General features: G+C 43.6%; 1 protein-coding gene and 1 non-coding gene across 7 annotated transcripts in view; one reads left to right on the top strand and one right to left on the bottom strand.

The window, feature by feature from the left end:
* Positions 1-16,877, top strand: part of LOC106562829 (ral guanine nucleotide dissociation stimulator) — a 143,809-nt gene that overhangs the window by 33,328 nt on the left and 93,604 nt on the right. Inside the window, exon 1 of one of the 6 annotated variants that reach the window (XM_014127853.3) lies at positions 4,698-5,317. The exons of 3 other annotated variants lie outside the window; for them this stretch is intronic. In XM_014127853.3, coding sequence (XP_013983328.1) covers positions 5,126-5,317 — 192 coding nt within the window. In that variant the 5' untranslated portion in view covers positions 4,698-5,125. Of the gene's footprint in view, positions 1-4,697; positions 5,318-16,877 lie in introns of those variants that run through there. 2 more of the 6 variants (XM_014127851.3, XM_014127852.3) reach the window with 2 other exon arrangements.
* Positions 7,106-7,158, bottom strand: LOC123725302 (U7 small nuclear RNA). Its single transcript, XR_006757800.1, has one exon. It is a non-coding gene; the product is annotated as a U7 small nuclear RNA (small nuclear RNA).

Below are 16,877 nucleotides of genomic sequence, written 5' to 3'. Positions count from 1 at the left end.
ACTGCTTCCCTCCCCTCATTTCCATCTCTCTGTCTGGCCTCTCTCTTCCTCTCCTAGTTTCCGGTCCATTTGACCAAACAACAAGGAAGTCATATACTGTACACTGGGTTGTCACTTAGTGCAGTGGCTGAGTTGACATGACTTAAGTGATCGCAAGGGCAGTGTGCCACCGTACCATTTATCTCTCATGTAAGAGTGCAGGGGGCTGTGTACTACTCACCCGTGATTTCATGTTATTGAAGTCATCCCCCTGCCAATAGTAAACTGAAGCCTGCAGCAAAAATGTTCTACAGCGATTACCTATTGGAACAAGCAGGGAAAGTCAAAAGGAGTATAAACGCTTTTTCTCTGGTGTGTGCGCGCACACACACATACACACACACTCACAGACGCACAATAAATACATACAGTGCATCGGAAGTATTCAGACCCCTTGACTTTTTCCATATTTTGTTACGTTACAGCAGGGGCGCAACTTTGGTTTAGAGGTGTGGGGGGGAAATTATTATAATTTTTTCATATATTTTCTTTATTAAGTCGGATAAACACTCCAAACAGCCTACCCGACCGCTCGGATGTGTCCACGTGGTCCTAAAGCACACCCGTGCCTCGTTTTCTATCACATTCCAATGATAAAACTGGGGTGGACAAAAATGCAATTTTACAATTTAGGGGGACATGTCCCCCATGTCCCCAGTGAAAGTTGTGCCCCTGCTTTACAGCCTTATTATAAAATGGATGAAATAGTTTTTTTCTCCCCTCATCAATCTACACACAATACCCCATAATGACAAACCAAAAACAGGTTTTAGAAATTGTTGCAAAAAACGTAAATATCACATTTACGTAAGTATTCAGACCCTTTGCTTTGAGACTTGAAATTGAGTTTAAGTGTATCCTGTTTCCATTGATCATCCTTGAGATGTTTCTACAACTTGATTGGAGTCCACCTGTGGTAAATTCAATTGATTGGACATGATTTGGAAAAGCACACTCCTTTCTGTAGAAGGTCCACAGTTGACAGTACATGTCAGAGCAAAAACCAAGCCATGAGGTCAAAGGAATTGTTCGTGGAGCTCAGAGACATCATTGTGTCGAGGCATAAATCTGGGTAAGGGTACCAAAAAAAAGGGTCTGAGTACTTTCTGAAAACGCTGTACGTTTATTACATGTTTCATTACAATAAGACATTCACAATTATGCAAAGGTACAATCTCATACTCACTTAGAAACCCACCCATGACCTCAGTTTATCACTGTAGACAGCAGGACCCCAACATCCTCCGTCACCAAACCCCCTTTCCCCCTCCTCTCCCTTCTCTTTCGTCACATTCCTCAGCCTCTCTAAATTTATTTTCAGCAGTGTTGGAAGCTACTCTGAAAAGATAGTTTACCAAGCTACGAATTTCTTCACACTGAAAGTAGCTACACTAAAGCTACCCATATGAAAAATATAGTTTACTTAACCAGAGTTACTTTGAAAAAGTAGTTCACTACAAAATTGTCATAAGTCAATCTGAAATGTCATAGACAACAAATTGCAAGAACAGTTCACTTTGGTGTAAAATTAACAGAATTTGTAATTTAGTCTATTAACACCCAAAAATATATTTAAAGTGAAATTAGGCAGATCTGATTCCGAAATAGAAAATAAATTATTGCGTACTTCATCCATATTTTATTTTTGCAAAAAAAAGTAGCGTGTTCTTCCAGTAATTATCATACCGCTTACATGGCAAAAAAAGTTATTAACTACTGAAAACACTACCTAGATTTGAATATAGTTCATTTACCACCAAAGTTCTGCAAAATGTTGTTAAATTACTAGTTGAACTACATATAAACTCAGCAAAAAAAGAAACATCCCTTTTTCAGGACCCTGTCTTTCAAAGATAATTTGTAAAAAATCCAAATAACTAAACAGATCTTCATTGTAAAGGGTTTAAACACTGTTTCCCATGCTTGTTCAATGAACCATAAACAATTAATGAACATGCACCTGTGGAACGGTCGTTAAGACACTAACAGCTTACAGACGGTAGGCAATTAAGGTCAGTTATGAAAACTTAGGACACTAAAGAGGCCTTTCTACTGACTCTAGAAAACACCAAAAGAAAGATGCCCAGGGTCCCTGCTTATCTGTGTGAACGTGCCTTAGGCATGCTGCAAGGAGACATGAGGACTGTAGATGTGGCCAAAGCAATAAATTGCAATGTCCGTACTGTGAGACGCCTAAGACAGCGCTACAGGGAGACAGGACGGACAGCTGATCGTCCTCGCAGTGGCAGACGACGTGTAACAACACCTGCACAGGATCGGTACATCCGAATATCACACCTGCGGGACAGGTACAGGATGGCAACAACAACTGCCCGAGTTACACCAGGAACGCACAATCCCTCCATCAGTGCTCAGACTGTCCGCAATAGGCTGAGAGAGGCTGGACTGAGGGCTTGTAGGCCTGTTGTAAGGCAGGTCCTCACCAGACATCACCGGCAACAACGTTGCCTATGGGCACAAACCCACCGTCTCTGGACCAGACAGGACTGGCAAAAAGTGCTCCACACTGACAAGTCACGGTTTTGTCTCACCAGCGGTGATGGTCAGATTCGCGTTTATCGTCGAAGGAATGAGCGTTACACCAAGGCCTGTACTCTGGAGCGGGATCGATTTGGAGGTGGAGGGTCTGTCATGGTCTGGGGCGGTGTGTCACAGCATCATCGGACTGAGCTTGTTGTCATTGCAGGCAATCTCAACACTGTGCATTACAGGGAAGACATCCTCCTCCCTCATGTGGTACCCTTCCTGCAGGCTCATCCTGACATGACCCTCCAGCATGACAATGCCACCAGCCATACTGCTTGTTCTGTGCATGATTTCCTGCAAGACAGGAATGTCAGTGTTCTGCCATGGCCAGTGAAGAGCCCAGATCTCAATCCCATTGAGCACGTCTGGGACCTGTTGGATCGGAAGGTGAGGGCTTGGGCCATTTCCCCCAGAAATGTTCAGGAACTTGCAGGTGCCTTGGTGGAAGAGTGGGGTAACATCTCACAGTAAGAACTGGCAAATCTGGTGCAGTCCATGAGGAGGAGATGCACTGCAGTACTTAATGCAGCTGGTGGCCACACCAGATACTGACTGCTACTTTTGATTTTGACCCCCCTTTGTTCAGGGACACATTATTCCATTTCTGTTAGTCAAATGTGTGTGGAACTTGTTCAGTTTATGTCTCAGTTGTTGAATCTTGTTATGTTCATACAAATATTTACACATGTTAAATTTGCTGAAAATGAGGACGTTTCTTTTTTTTAGTTCACTACTACCCAACCCTGGTTTTCAGCCTGTGCTTACTGGCAGTGAGTCGGCCTACTCAGTCCACGCATAACGCAAAACAGATGTAGAAAGTGGAGCAGCCAAGATGTTGCTATGGAGATGTGTGGGGGCAACTCGAGACACAAATGAGTTTGTTTCTTTCTCTGTTTTGTATTTCACTTTCACAGTGTAATTTTACACTGTGAAAGACGGTTTTTCAAACATTGCCTTTAAGCAGGCCCAGAGTAAATATGCTTCAATGCTATACAAGGGTTGGTTGTTTAGCAAAAAAACTGACGCTTGCTCAACTGTGGGGCAAAACAGCCGGGGTTGGATAGATTGTTGATAACTTGTAAACTATATTTGGTCTCCAATATTTATTGAAAACAAATAGTTGCACAATGAACACTTGTCTCTCAAATACATTGTTACAATTGTTAGCAAGTTCTCTTGCAAATATTTGCAATATTATCAGTCAAAACAACTCAAAACAAGACATGCTATCAAGAACGAGCCACTTACAATTCCACAAAGCAGTTTCTTGTCATTGTTGCTAGCTATCTGGCCATCCAGAATCATAACAACATACGGCTTTCTACCCCTTTGAAGCGTGCACATCATGTTCGTGACGTTGTCAGCTAACCCGTCTATAGTGTAATACAACATTATGTCCATTTTTTTATATCACTTTAAGGTGGTAGACAGTGAGAATGTAGGTTTGAATGTAGGCTTAAAAGATTTGTTAGAAATGTTTAACAGATGGTTTTGGGAAGAGCACCACCCTTATAAATCACAATTCATGCTCTGGCATGCATACTGCACAGTAGAGCTATAGACACTATTATAAACTGGGTGGTTCGAGCCCTGAATGCTGATTGGCTGACAGCCGTGATATATCAGTCCATATACCACTGCTCTAATGACATTGGTAACCAGTTTATAATAGCAAAAATGCACCTCAGGTGTTTGTGGTAAATGGCCAATACACTGTACCTTGGCTAAGGGCTGTATCCAGTTGCATCGTGACTAAGAACAGCCCTTAGCCGCGGTATATTGCCCATAGTGGCAAAAGAGCCTAATATTGCTCTCATGGAATGGATGTCATTTCTTGATAGAAGGATACAGATCTATCATAGAAATCAAGGGCTATTTGCAAGTGAAAACTGAAAAGGTCATGAGACATTTTGCCCAGTTGTTTACATTTCTTTTGGTGGCCACCTTATGCATAGGCCCTTATACTCCCGAGTGGCGCAGCAGTCTAAAGCACTGCATCTCAGTGCAAGAGGCATCACTACAGTCCCTGGATCGAATCCAGGCTGTATCACATCCGGCCGTGATTGGGAGTCCCATAGGGCAGAGCGCAATTGGCCCAGGTTTGGCCGGGGTAGGCCGTCATTGTAAATAAGAATTTGTTCTTAACTGACTAGTGAAATAAAGGTTACATTTAGAAATGTTAACATGAGGGTGTGAATCGTGGTAAGAGCACTAAAGTTTACTACCTATGTCCTACAGAACGACTTTCTACCCTCATCACTTTGCTGCGAAAATGACATTAGCTTCTCAAGAGAGGGCAGGCTTCCTGCGTCGGAGGAGGATCTGTGGAGGACCTTTCCAAGCTAACCCCGTCCTCGCTTCCCGCAGCAGACATACGTATTGTACACACACACAAATCGGTTTGTAGCCTACATTCTGCTTGCTTTTGTGAGAAAAAAGACCGTGCCGCCGTTTTTAACCGCATGACATGATGGAAGACTACCGCGGTGTGGGCTTCGTAACAATGTTGCTGTTGTAGCAATACAGACGGACAACACCAATGGTTTATCTAACAGTAGCTCAGTGCGAGGGGCGCATAATCAAGCTGGGTTCCCCTGATGTGATGTTCGATGCCAGCACCTGGAGGATTCGCAACATCTGGGACGCGGTGAAACTAGAGGTCGCCGGGAATGTGAGCCCCGTTGTCCTGCATAGCTTCACCCAATTGGACCCCGACCTTCCGCTGTTGGAGGTAAGGACATCACCAGTAATTTGTTCACTGCGCGCTGGGTGCACTGTACATTTGTGTGGTTCATTCATGCGTCTGGTGACGGGTCTGCTGTCGAATCTGCGACATCTGATCGAGAAGCAAGAATGGCCTATGGTTTTTAGAGGAGAAACGGTATGTTCTGATGTGTTTTGTTGTTTATTTCTGCCTTAGTGTCAATGACACAGTTACTCAAGTTCAATACATTTAAGTGCGGATGTCCTTTTGATATTCCGCAACGTTGTGAAATATACATGCTTTATTGATGAAGAATAAACATGAAACCAGTTTCATAGTATAGGCAGTTTTTATTATTTTACTTTAACTTTTGCAGGGAGTCAACATTGAGACACATGTCTCTTTTGCAAGTGAACCCTGCAAACAACATGCTGTACAAGTAATGTTTTAGTACAAGTCATGTGATGAAACTACAATAGTCCATAATGTATAGACACTCAACTAGAACTGTTATAATCTCTGCAAATAACATAACATTACTAAAATAATACTGTAATTAATAAATTGCATTAATCAGTCATATTAATCATCCATGATTGGAGGACAAGGTGACATGCATTTGAGCCATCATCAATTTGATTTGAATAAAACAATTATTTTTATATGGAACAAACACCAGTTACTAGTTATTTTCCCATCCAAATGGCATGAGGCAGCTTTTAAAACTGTGCCAGTGAGCCAGTAGAAGTAATTGATTCAACTGGATTCCAATGGGTCACCGTGTTGATTGCTGTCCAAGCAGTGTGTGTTCTACTTACCAAATAACACCCTATCTCATTGGAGATGCCATAGGTTATAGGCTATGTCATAAGGTCTCTTTGGTCCTGAGATTTTGTCTGTCACTGTTTGAGTAGGTGACAAGGGTTTATTCTGTCTGGTCTAGTGCAGCTAGTAGACACAAGCTTTGTTTTCAGGAGGCTTTTACATTTGGGTCAGTATCAACTCATCTTTATATATGTTTGTTGCTGCCATGTGTGGGCATAATAGTTTTAGTGTGTTACACATTTTGTGTGAGTTTAAGTGTGTTAGGCTTGTGTGTATTGTAGTGTGCATGTGAACGTTTGTGAATGCCATGGGTAACCACATGAAAAAATGCTATAGTAAGCTATGGGCCAAGGCCATCAGACTGTTAAACAGCCATCACTAACATTGAGTGGCAGCTGCCAACATACTGACTCATCTCTAGCCACTTTAATAATGAAAAAATTGATGTAATAAATGTATCACTAGTCACTTTATACAATGCCACTTTATATAATGTTTACATACCCTACATTACTCATCTCATATGTATATACTATACTCTATACCATCTACTACATCTTGCCTATGCTGCACGGCCATCGCTCATCCATATATTTACATGTACATATTCTTATTAATTCCTTTACACTTGTGTGTATAAGGTAGTTGTTGTGAAATTGTTAGATTACTTGTTAGATATTACTGCATGGTCAGAACTAGAAGCACAAGCATTTCGCTACACTCGCATTAACATCTGCTAACCATGTGTATGTGACCAATAACATTTGATTTGATTTGATATGGTATGAATACTGTAGTATTAATATATTTATATACTATAGTATTCACTGTAGTGTTGTTGTGGTCATGACTATAGCATACTGTAGTATTTATTATAGTGTTATAGCGAACATTATTGCAGTATACTGTAGTATTTATTGTAGTGTTTTTGCAGAAATTACTGTAGCATTTACTATAGTGTTTTTGTTTTATTATCTTTGACATATAAGTGGGGGCTTTCTCCTTGAGGAAACCTACTGGACAAATATTAAAACAGCACATTTTCCGTAAACTGTAAGTGGGTAGGACTGGGGTCTGAACGGACATCAGAGCTCCTCCCCTGTTTGATAAACTGTAGTAAGTGAAGTAGTAAGTGAAGTAACAGAGATAACCTGTAGGGTACACAATACTGTATATGTTCTATACTTGTCATTTCTGCTTTTCACTCATGGGTGCCACCTCTGGTGTCTTGGCCCTCCCACCCCTACGGGAGGGCAGCTCCCGCTCAGCCCAGTCCAAGCTCTTCTCTGTCCTGGCAACCCAATGTTGGAACCAGCTTCCCCCTGAAGCTAGGACAAAGACTATCTTAAATAATCTCACAGCACCCCACCTCACAGCCCCTGGTGTATCATGGTGGAACATTTGAAATCATGCCATGAATAAGATCATTATATAAATGGAATAAGTCAGGGTCAGGGCAGGCAGAGGTCAGTAATCGGGCAGCCGAGCGGAAATGGAGGAAAACTCGCCTCCCTGCGGACCTGGCATCCTTTCACTCACTCCTCTCTACATTCTCCTCTTCTGTCTCTGCTGCTAAAGCCACTTTCTACCACTCTAAATTCCAAGCATCTGCCTCTAACCCTAGGAAGCTCTTTGCTACCTTCTCCTCCCTCCTGAATCCTCCTCCCCCTCCCCCCCCCTCCTCCCTCTCTGCGGATGACTTCGTCAACCATTTTGAAAAGAAGGTTGACGATATCCGATCCTCGTTTGCTAAGTCAAACGACACCGCTGGTCCTGCTCACACTGCCCTACCCTGTGCTTTGACCTCTTTCTCCCCTCTCTCTCCAGATGAAATCTCGCGTCTTGTGACGGCCGGCCGCCCAACAACCTGCCCACTTGACCCTATCCCCTCCTCTCTTCTCCAGACCATTTCCGGAGACCTTCTCCCCTTCCTCACCTCGCTCATCAACTCATCCTTGACCGCTGGCTACGTCCCTTCCGTCTTCAAGAGAGCGAGAGTTGCACCCCTTCTGAAAAAACCTACACTCGATCCCTCCGATGTCAACAACTACAGACCAGTATCCCTTCTTTCTTTTCTCTCCAAAACTCTTGAACGTGCCGTCCTTGGCCAGCTCTCCTGCTATCTCTCTCAGAATGACCTTCTTGATCCTAATCAGTCAGGTTTCAAGACTGGGCATTCAACTGAGACTGCTCTTCTCTGTGTCATGGAGGCTCTCCGCACTGCTAAAGCTAACTCTCTCTCCTCTGCTCTCATCCTTCTAGACCTATCTGCTGCCTTTGATACTGTGAACCATCAGATCCTCCTCTCCACCCTCTCCGAGTTGGGCATCTCCGGCGCGGCCCACGCTTGGATTGCGTCCTACCTGACAGATCGCTCCTACCAGGTGGCGTGGCGAGAATCTGTCTCCGCACCATGTGCTCTCACCACTGGTGTCCCCCAGGGCTCTGTTCTAGGCCCTCTCCTATTCTCGCTATACACCAAGTCACTTGGCTCTGTCATATCCTCACATGGTCTCTCCTATCATTGCTATGCAGACGACACACAATTAATCTTCTCCTTTCCCCCTTCTGATAACCAGGCGGCGAATCGCATCTCTGCATGTCTGTCAGACATATCAGTGTGGATGACGGATCACCAGCTCAAGCTGAACCTCGGCAAGACGGAGCTGCTCTTCCTCCCGGGGAAGGACTGCCCGTTCCATGATCTCGCCATCACGGTTGACAACTCCCTTGTGTCCTCCTCCCAGAGTGCTAAGAACCTTGGCATGATCCTGGACAACACCCTGTCGTTCTCCACTAACATCAAGGCGGTGACCCGATCCTGTAGGTTCATGCTCTACAACATTCGCAGAGTACGACCCTGCCTCACACAGGAAGCGGCGCAGGTCCTAATCCAGGCACTTGTCATCTCCCGTCTGGATTACTGCAACTCGCTGTTGGCTGGGCTCCCTGCCTGTGCCATTAAACCCCTACAACTCATCCAGAACGCCGCAGCCCGTCTGGTGTTCAACCTTCCCAAGTTCTCTCACGTCACCCCGCTCCTCTGCTCTCTCCACTGGCTTCCAGTTGAAGCTCGCATCCGCTACAAGACCATGGTGATTGCCTACGGAGCTGTGAAGGGAACGGCACCTCCATACCTTCAGGCTCTGATCAGGCCCTACACCCAAACAAGGGCACTGCGTTCATCCACCACTGGCCTGCTGGCCCCCCTACCTCTGAGGAAGCACAGTTCCCGCTCAGCCCAGTCAAAACTGTTCGCTGCTCTGGCACCCCAATGGTGGAACAAGCTCCCTCACGACGCCAGGACAGCAGAGTCAATCACCACCTTCCGGAGACACCTGAAACCCCACCTCTTTAAGGAATACCTAGGATAGGATAAAGTAATCCTTCTAACCCCCCCCCCCCCTTAAAAGATTTAGATGCACTATTGTAAAGTGGTTGTTCCACTGGATATCTTAAGGTGAATGCACCATTTTGTAAGTCGCTCTGGATAAGAGCGTCTGCTAAATGACTTAAATGTAATGTAATGTAATCCAGGGTGGTGTGACAAGGTACAGAACGGCAGGCAGGCTCAGGGTCAGGGCAGGAAGAATGGTCAAAACCGGGAAAACTAGAAAACAGGAACTAGAGAAAGAGAAGCACAGGAAAAACTCCGGTAGCCTTGACAAAACAAAATGAACTGGCAACAAACAAACAAAGAACACAGGTATAAATACACTGGGGAAGATGGGCTACACCTGGAAGGGGGTAGAGACAAGCACAAAGACAGGTGAAACAGATCAGGGTGTGACAGTGATAATGTTGTTGTCCCACCTAGCTATATTAAGATGAATGCACTAACTGTAAGTCGCTCTGGATAAGAGTGTCTGCTAAATGACTCAAATGTAAATGTAATGATTTATTCCATATATAAAATGATCTTGTTCATGGCATGATTTCAAACTTTCCACCACGATACATCAGATTTTTTCAATGGCTACATATTTACAGTACAACATATTAATTATGTACATGATTTAAAAAATTGTATTTCACCTTTATTTAACCAGGTAGGCTAGTTGAGAACAAGTTCTCATTTACAATTGCGACCTGGCCAAGATAAAGCAAAACAGTGCAACACAAACAACAACAAAGAGTTACACATGGAATAAACAAACATGCAGTAAATAATACAATAGAAAAGGTCTATATACAGTGTGTGCAAATGAGGTAGGATAAGGGAGGTAAGGCAATAAATAGGCCATAGTGGCGAGAAAATTACAATACAGCAATTAAACACTTGTTTGATAGATGTGCAGAAGATGAGTTTGCAAGTAGAGATACTGGGGTGCAAATGAGCAAAATAAATAAAATAAATTACAGTATGGGGATGAGGTAGTTGGATGGGCTATTTACAGATGGGCTATGTACAGGTGCAGTGATCTGTGAGCTGCTCTGACAGCTGGTGCTTAAAGTTAGTGAGGGAGATAGGAGTCTCCAGCTTCAGTGATTTTTGCAGTTCGTTCCAGTCATTGGCAGCAGAGAACTGGAAGGAAAGGCGGCCAAAGGAGGAATTAGCTTTGGGGGTGACCAGCGAGATATACCTGCTGGAGTGGGTGCTACGGGTGGGTGCTGCTATGGTGACCAGTGAGCTGAGATATGGCGGTGCTTTACCTAGGAAATACATATAGATGACCTGGAGCCAGTGGGTTTGGCGACGAATATGAAGCGAGGGCCAGCCAACGAGAGCATACAGGTCGCAGTGGTGGGTAGTATATGGGGCTTTGGTGACAAAACAGATGGCACTGTGATAGACTGCATCCAATTTGCTGAGTAGAGTGTTGGAGGCTATTTTGTAAATGACATCGCCGAAGTCGAGGATCGGTAGGATAGTCAGTTTTACGAGGGTATATTTGGCAGCATGAGTGAAGGATGCTTTGTTGTGAAATAGGAAGCCGATTCTAGATTTAATTTTGGATTGGAGATGCTTAATGTGAGTCTGGAAGGAGAGTTTATAGTCTAACCAGACACCTAGGTATTTGTAGTTGTCCACATATTCTAAGTCAGAACCGTCCAGAATAATGATGCTGGACGGGCGGGGCAGGTGCGGGCAGCGATCGGTTGAAGAGCATTCATTTAGTTTGACTTGCATTTAAGAGCAGTTGGAGACCACGGAAGGAGAGTTGTATGGCATTGAAGCTCGTCTGGAGGTTTGTTAACACAGTGTCCAAAGAAGGGCCAGAAGTATACAGAATGGTGTCGTCTGCGTAGAGGTGGATCAGAGAATTACCAGCAGCAAGAGCGCCATCATTGATGTATACAGAAAAAAGAGTCGGCCCAAGAATTGAACCCTGTGGCACCCCATAGAGACTGCCAGAGGTCCGGACAACAGGCCCTCCGATTTGACACACTGAACTCTGTCTGAGAAGAAGTTGGTGAACCAGGCGAGGCAGTCATTTGAGAAACCAAGGCTGTTGAGTCTGCCGATAAGAATGTGGTGATTGACAGAGTCGAAAGCCTTGGCCAGGTTGATGAATACAGCTGCACAGTATTGTCTCTTATCAATGGCGGTTATGATATCGTTTAGGACCTTGAGCGTGGCAAAGGTGCACCCATGACCAGCTCAGAAACCAGATTGCATAGCGGAGAAGGTACGGTGGGTTTGGAAATGGTCGGTGATCTGTTTGTTAACTTGGCTTTCAAAGACCTTAGAAAGGCAGGGTAGGATAGATTTAGGTCTGTAGCAGTTTGGGTCGAGAGTGTCTCCTCCTTTGAAGAGGGGGATGACCGCGGCAGCTTTCCAATCTTTGGGGATCTCAGACGATACGAAAGAGAGGTTGAACAGGCTAGTAATAGCGGTTGCAACAATTTCGCCAGATCATTTTAGAAAGAGAGGGTCCAGATTATCTAGCCCTGCTGATTTGTAGAGGTCCAGATTTTGCAGCTCTTTCAGAACATCAGCTATCTGGATTTGTGTGAAATAGAAATGGGGGAGGCTTGGGCAAGTTGCTGCGGGGGGTGCAGGGCTGTTGACCGGAGTAGGATTAGCCAGGTGGAAAGCAAGGCCAGCCGTAGAAAAATACTTATTGAAATTCTCAATTATCATGGATTTATCGGTGGTAACAGTGTTTTCTAGCCTTTTCTAGCCTCTCTCTAGCCTGCAGTGGGCAGCTGGGAGGAGGTGCTCTTATTCTCCATGGACTTTACAGTGTCTCAGAACTTTTTGCAGTTTGTTCTACAGGATGCAAATTTCTGTTTGAAAAAGCTAGCCTTTGCTTTCCTAACTGCCTGTGTATATTGGTTCCTAACTTCCCTGAAAAGTTGCATATCGCGGGGGCTATTCGATGCTAATGCAGTACGCCACAGGATGTTTTTGTGCTGGTCAAGAGCAGTCAGGTCTGGAGTGAACCAAGGTCTATATCTGTTCCTAGTTCTACTTTTTTTGAATGGGGCATGCATATTTAAGATGATGAGGAAAGCACTTTTAAAGAATAACCAGGCATCCACTACTGTCGGAATGAGGTTAATATCCTTCCAGGATACCCGGGCCAGGTCAATTAGAAAGGCCTGCTAGCTGAAGTGATTTAGGGAGCGTTTGACAGTGATGAGGGGTGGTCGTTTGATCCCAGACCCATTACGGATGCAGGCAATGAGGCAGTGATCGCTGAGATCCTGGTTGAAGAAAGCAGAGGTGTATTTGGAGAGCAGGTTGGTTAGGATGCTATCTATGAGGGTACCCGTGTTTACAGATTTGGGGTTGTACCTGGTAGGTTCATTGATAATTTGTGTGAGATTGAGGGCATCAAGTTTAGATTGTAGGATGGCCGGGTGTTAAGCATGTCCCAGTTTAGGTCACCTAACAGCACAAGCTCTGAAGATAGATGGGGGGACAATCAATTCACATATGGTGTCCAGGGCACAGCTGGAGGTAGAGGGTGCTCTATAGCAAGCGGCAACGGTGAGAGACTTGTTTCTGGAAAGGTGGATTTTTAAAAGTAGAAGCTCAAATTGTTTGGGAACAGACCTGGATAGTAAGACAGGCTATCTCTGCGGTAGATTGCAACTCCGCCCCCTTTGGCAGTTCTATCTTGTCGGAAAAAGTTATAGTTAGGGATGGAAATTAAAAGGTTTTTGGTGGTCTTCCTAAGCCAGGATTCAGACACGGCTATGACATCCGGGTTGGCAGAGTTTGCTAAAGCAGTGAATAAAACAAACTTAGGGAGGAGGCTTCTAATGTTAACATGCATGAAACCAAGTGTTTTACAGTTACAGAAGTCAACAAATGAGAGCGCCTGGAGAATGGGAGTGGAGCAAGGCACTGCAGGGGTTAACCTCTCTACATCACCAGAGGAACAGAGGAGGAGTAGGATAAGGGTACGGCTAAAGGCTATAAGAACTGGTCATCTAGTACGTTCGGAACAGAGAGTAAAAGGAGCAGGTTTCTGGGCACGGTAGAATAGATTCAAGGCATAATGTACAGACAAAGGTATGGTAGGATGTGAATACAGTGGAGGTAAACCTATACATTGAGTGACGATGAGAGCGATATTGTCTCTATAAACATCATTTAAACCAGGTGAGGTCACCGCATGTGTCGGAGGTGGAACTAAAGGGTTAGCTAAGGCGTATTGAGCAGGGCTAGAAGCTCTACAATGAAATAAGGCAATAATTACTAACCAAAACAGCAATGGACAAGGCATATTGACATTAGGGAGAAGCATGTGTAGCCGAGTGATCATTGGGTCCAGTGAGTAGCTGGGCGAGCACGGCGATTCAGACAGCTAGCTGGCCGGGGCTAGCAGGCTAGCAGATTGTCATTGCACGGTATAGTAATATGTATAAATAAATGACATTATTTACAAAGTTATCATAGTACATTTATTTGTTGGCCTACCATAGTACGCACCACAGTATACTATGGTAAACTATAGTATGTACTATAGTACACTATGGTACAATGTCTAATGGGACAGTCTTTTGCAATGTAGTACAAAATGATATAGTAAGTGCTTTTAAAGTTTTTCTCAATCGCGTACAACAATGTTTTGGAACAATGTTGTTGATTTACAAAATAGATTCCACAAGACAAAGAACTACAGTGAGGGAAAAAAGGATTTGATCCCCTGCTGATTTTGTACGTTTGCCAACTGACAAAGAAATGATCAGTCTATAATTTTAATGGTAGGTTTATTTGAAGTGAGAGACAGAATAACAACAAAAAAATCCAGAAAAACATGTAAAAAATGTTATAAATTGAAGTTTGCCAATGAACATCTGAATGACTCAGAGGACAACTGGTAAAAGTGTTGTGGTCAAATGAGACCAAAATGGAGCTCTTTGGCATCAACTCAACTCGCCGTGTTTGGAGGAGGAGGAATGCTGCCTATGACCCCAAGAACACCATCCCCACCGTCAAACATGGAGGTGGAAACATTATGCTTTGGGGGTGTTTTTCTGCTAAGGGGACAGGACAACTTCACCGCATCAAAGGGACAAATCTTGGGTGAGAACCTCCTTCCCTCAGCCAGGGCATTGAAAATGGGTCGTGGATGGGTATTCCAGCATGACAATGACCCAAAACACACGGCCAAGGCAACAAAGGAGTGGCTCAAGAAGAAGCACATTAAGGTCCTGGAGTGGCCTAGCCAGTCTCCAGACCTTAATCCCATAGAAAATCTGTGGAGGGAGCTGAAGGTTCGAGTTGCCAAACGTCAGCCTCGAAACCTTAATGACTTGGAGAAGATCTGCAAAGAAGAGTGGGACAAAATCCCTCCTGAGATGTGTGCAAACCTGGTGGCCAACTACAAGAAACGTCTGACCTCTGTGATTGCCAACAAGGGTTTTGCCACCAAGTACTAAGTCATGTTTTGCAGAGGGGTCAAATACTTATTTCCCTCATTAAAATGCTAATCATTTTATAACATTTTTGACATGCGTTTTTCTGGATTTTTTTCTTGTTATTCTGTCTCTCACTGTTCAAATAAACCTACTATTAAAATTATAGACTGATCATTTCTTTGTAAGTGGGCATACGTACAAAATCAGCAGGGGATCAAATACTTTTTTCCCGCACTCAAATCAATTTTAAAATAAGACTGTAACGTAATAAAATGTGGAAAAAGTCAAGGGGTCTGAATATTTTCCGAATGCTCTGTATATACTGAACAAAAATACAAACGCAACATGCAACAATTTCAAAGATTGAGGAAATCAGTCAATTTAAATAAATAAACGAGGCCCTAATCACATAAATGAAAATACAGATATGCATCTGTTGGTCACAGACACCTTAAAAGAAATGTGCATCAATAATCCTCAGGATCTTGTCACGGTATTTCTGTGCATTCAAATTGCCATCGATAAAATGCAATTGTGTTTGTTGCCCGTATAATAACCCCACCACCACCATGGGGCACTCTGTTCACAACATTGACATCCCAAAACGCTTGCCCACACAACGCCATACACATGGTCTTCGTTGTGAAGTTTGTTGGATGCACTGCCAATTTCTCAAAAATTACATTGGAGGCGGCTTATGGTAGATAAATGAACATTCAATTCTCTTGCAACAGCTCTAGTGGACATTCCTGCAGTCAGCATGCCAATTGTACGCTCCCTCAAAACTTGAGACATCTTTGGCATTGTGTTGTGTGACACATTTTAGAGTGGCCTTTTATTGTCCCCAGCACAGGGTGCACAAGTTTAATGATCATGCTGTTTAATCAGCTTCTTGGTATGCCACACCTGTCAGGTGAATGGATTATCTTGGCAAAGGTGAAATGCTCACTAACAGGGATGTAAACACATTTGTGCCCAAAATTTGAGAGAAATCAGCTTTTTGTGCATATGGAACATTTCTGGGATCCTTTATTTCATCTCATGAAACATGAGATCAAATCTTTACATGTGGGTTTATATTTTTGTTCAGTGTATATATTTCCTGAGCTTTCTTATATCTCCTAGATATAGAACAGACACTTCAAAACCTTACTCCTTACGATTTATTTTTTGACAGACTGTTTTGCCATTTATGGATTTGTTAATCATTGTGTTTCTATGGGCTATAATAGTGAAGTCCAAATTAAATATTTTTTGGAGATACCTAAAGGGGTCCTAAAGTTCTAAATCAAATAGATAAATTCCGTATGTCAGCTTAGAACCCCCCAACCCCCACACACTAAAGACCTTTGTGAGGGGTGTGTGACTGTGAAGCGTTTCATCCATCCGTGAATCTTTGACATCTTTGTAAGAGTCTTTTCCCTCATGTAGATCTGGAGGGAGGAGAAGCGTTGGCTTACTGGCTAACTCAAAACTGCTGCTTGTACTTTGGGAAAATAATGGCCTCAGCTGCATTTCACATCTGCTGTTGCATTAAGCAACTCTGCTTTCTCTCGCCCATACGGTACTGTACAAAAGCAGAGGAGGCTTGAGTGAGAGCAACTGGTGTCCATTTCTAGCCATGCACTTATATATAGTGTGCAGGCATAAGGAAACAGGTTGTATTGTGGTAATTGACACACTATCCATATCTTATGGCCATAAATCACTAGCAAGACTTGGTCAAAGAGGAGAATTTAAAGCAACTTGTGCTGATTGTGCTCTGCAATTAGTATACGCATTGCGAAACGAATGGGAGTAGTTTTACTGAATATTACCTTAATGATAGGGACATGCCTAGTAGGGGCTGAATTCAATTGTAACTTGCTTACAGTATTTACTCATTAGTAGTTATGCAGTTGTGAGCAGTAGATATGAACATAAAGTTGTTTTCCATGGTCAGATA

Source organism: Salmo salar, chromosome 11 (assembly GCF_965601325.2).
Source record: "Salmo salar chromosome 11, fSalSal1, whole genome shotgun sequence".
NCBI classification, from domain to species: Eukaryota; Metazoa; Chordata; class Actinopteri; order Salmoniformes; family Salmonidae; genus Salmo; species Salmo salar.
The sequence above is the reverse complement of the archived record's forward strand: the minus strand, read 5'-3'. Positions and strand labels throughout refer to the sequence as shown.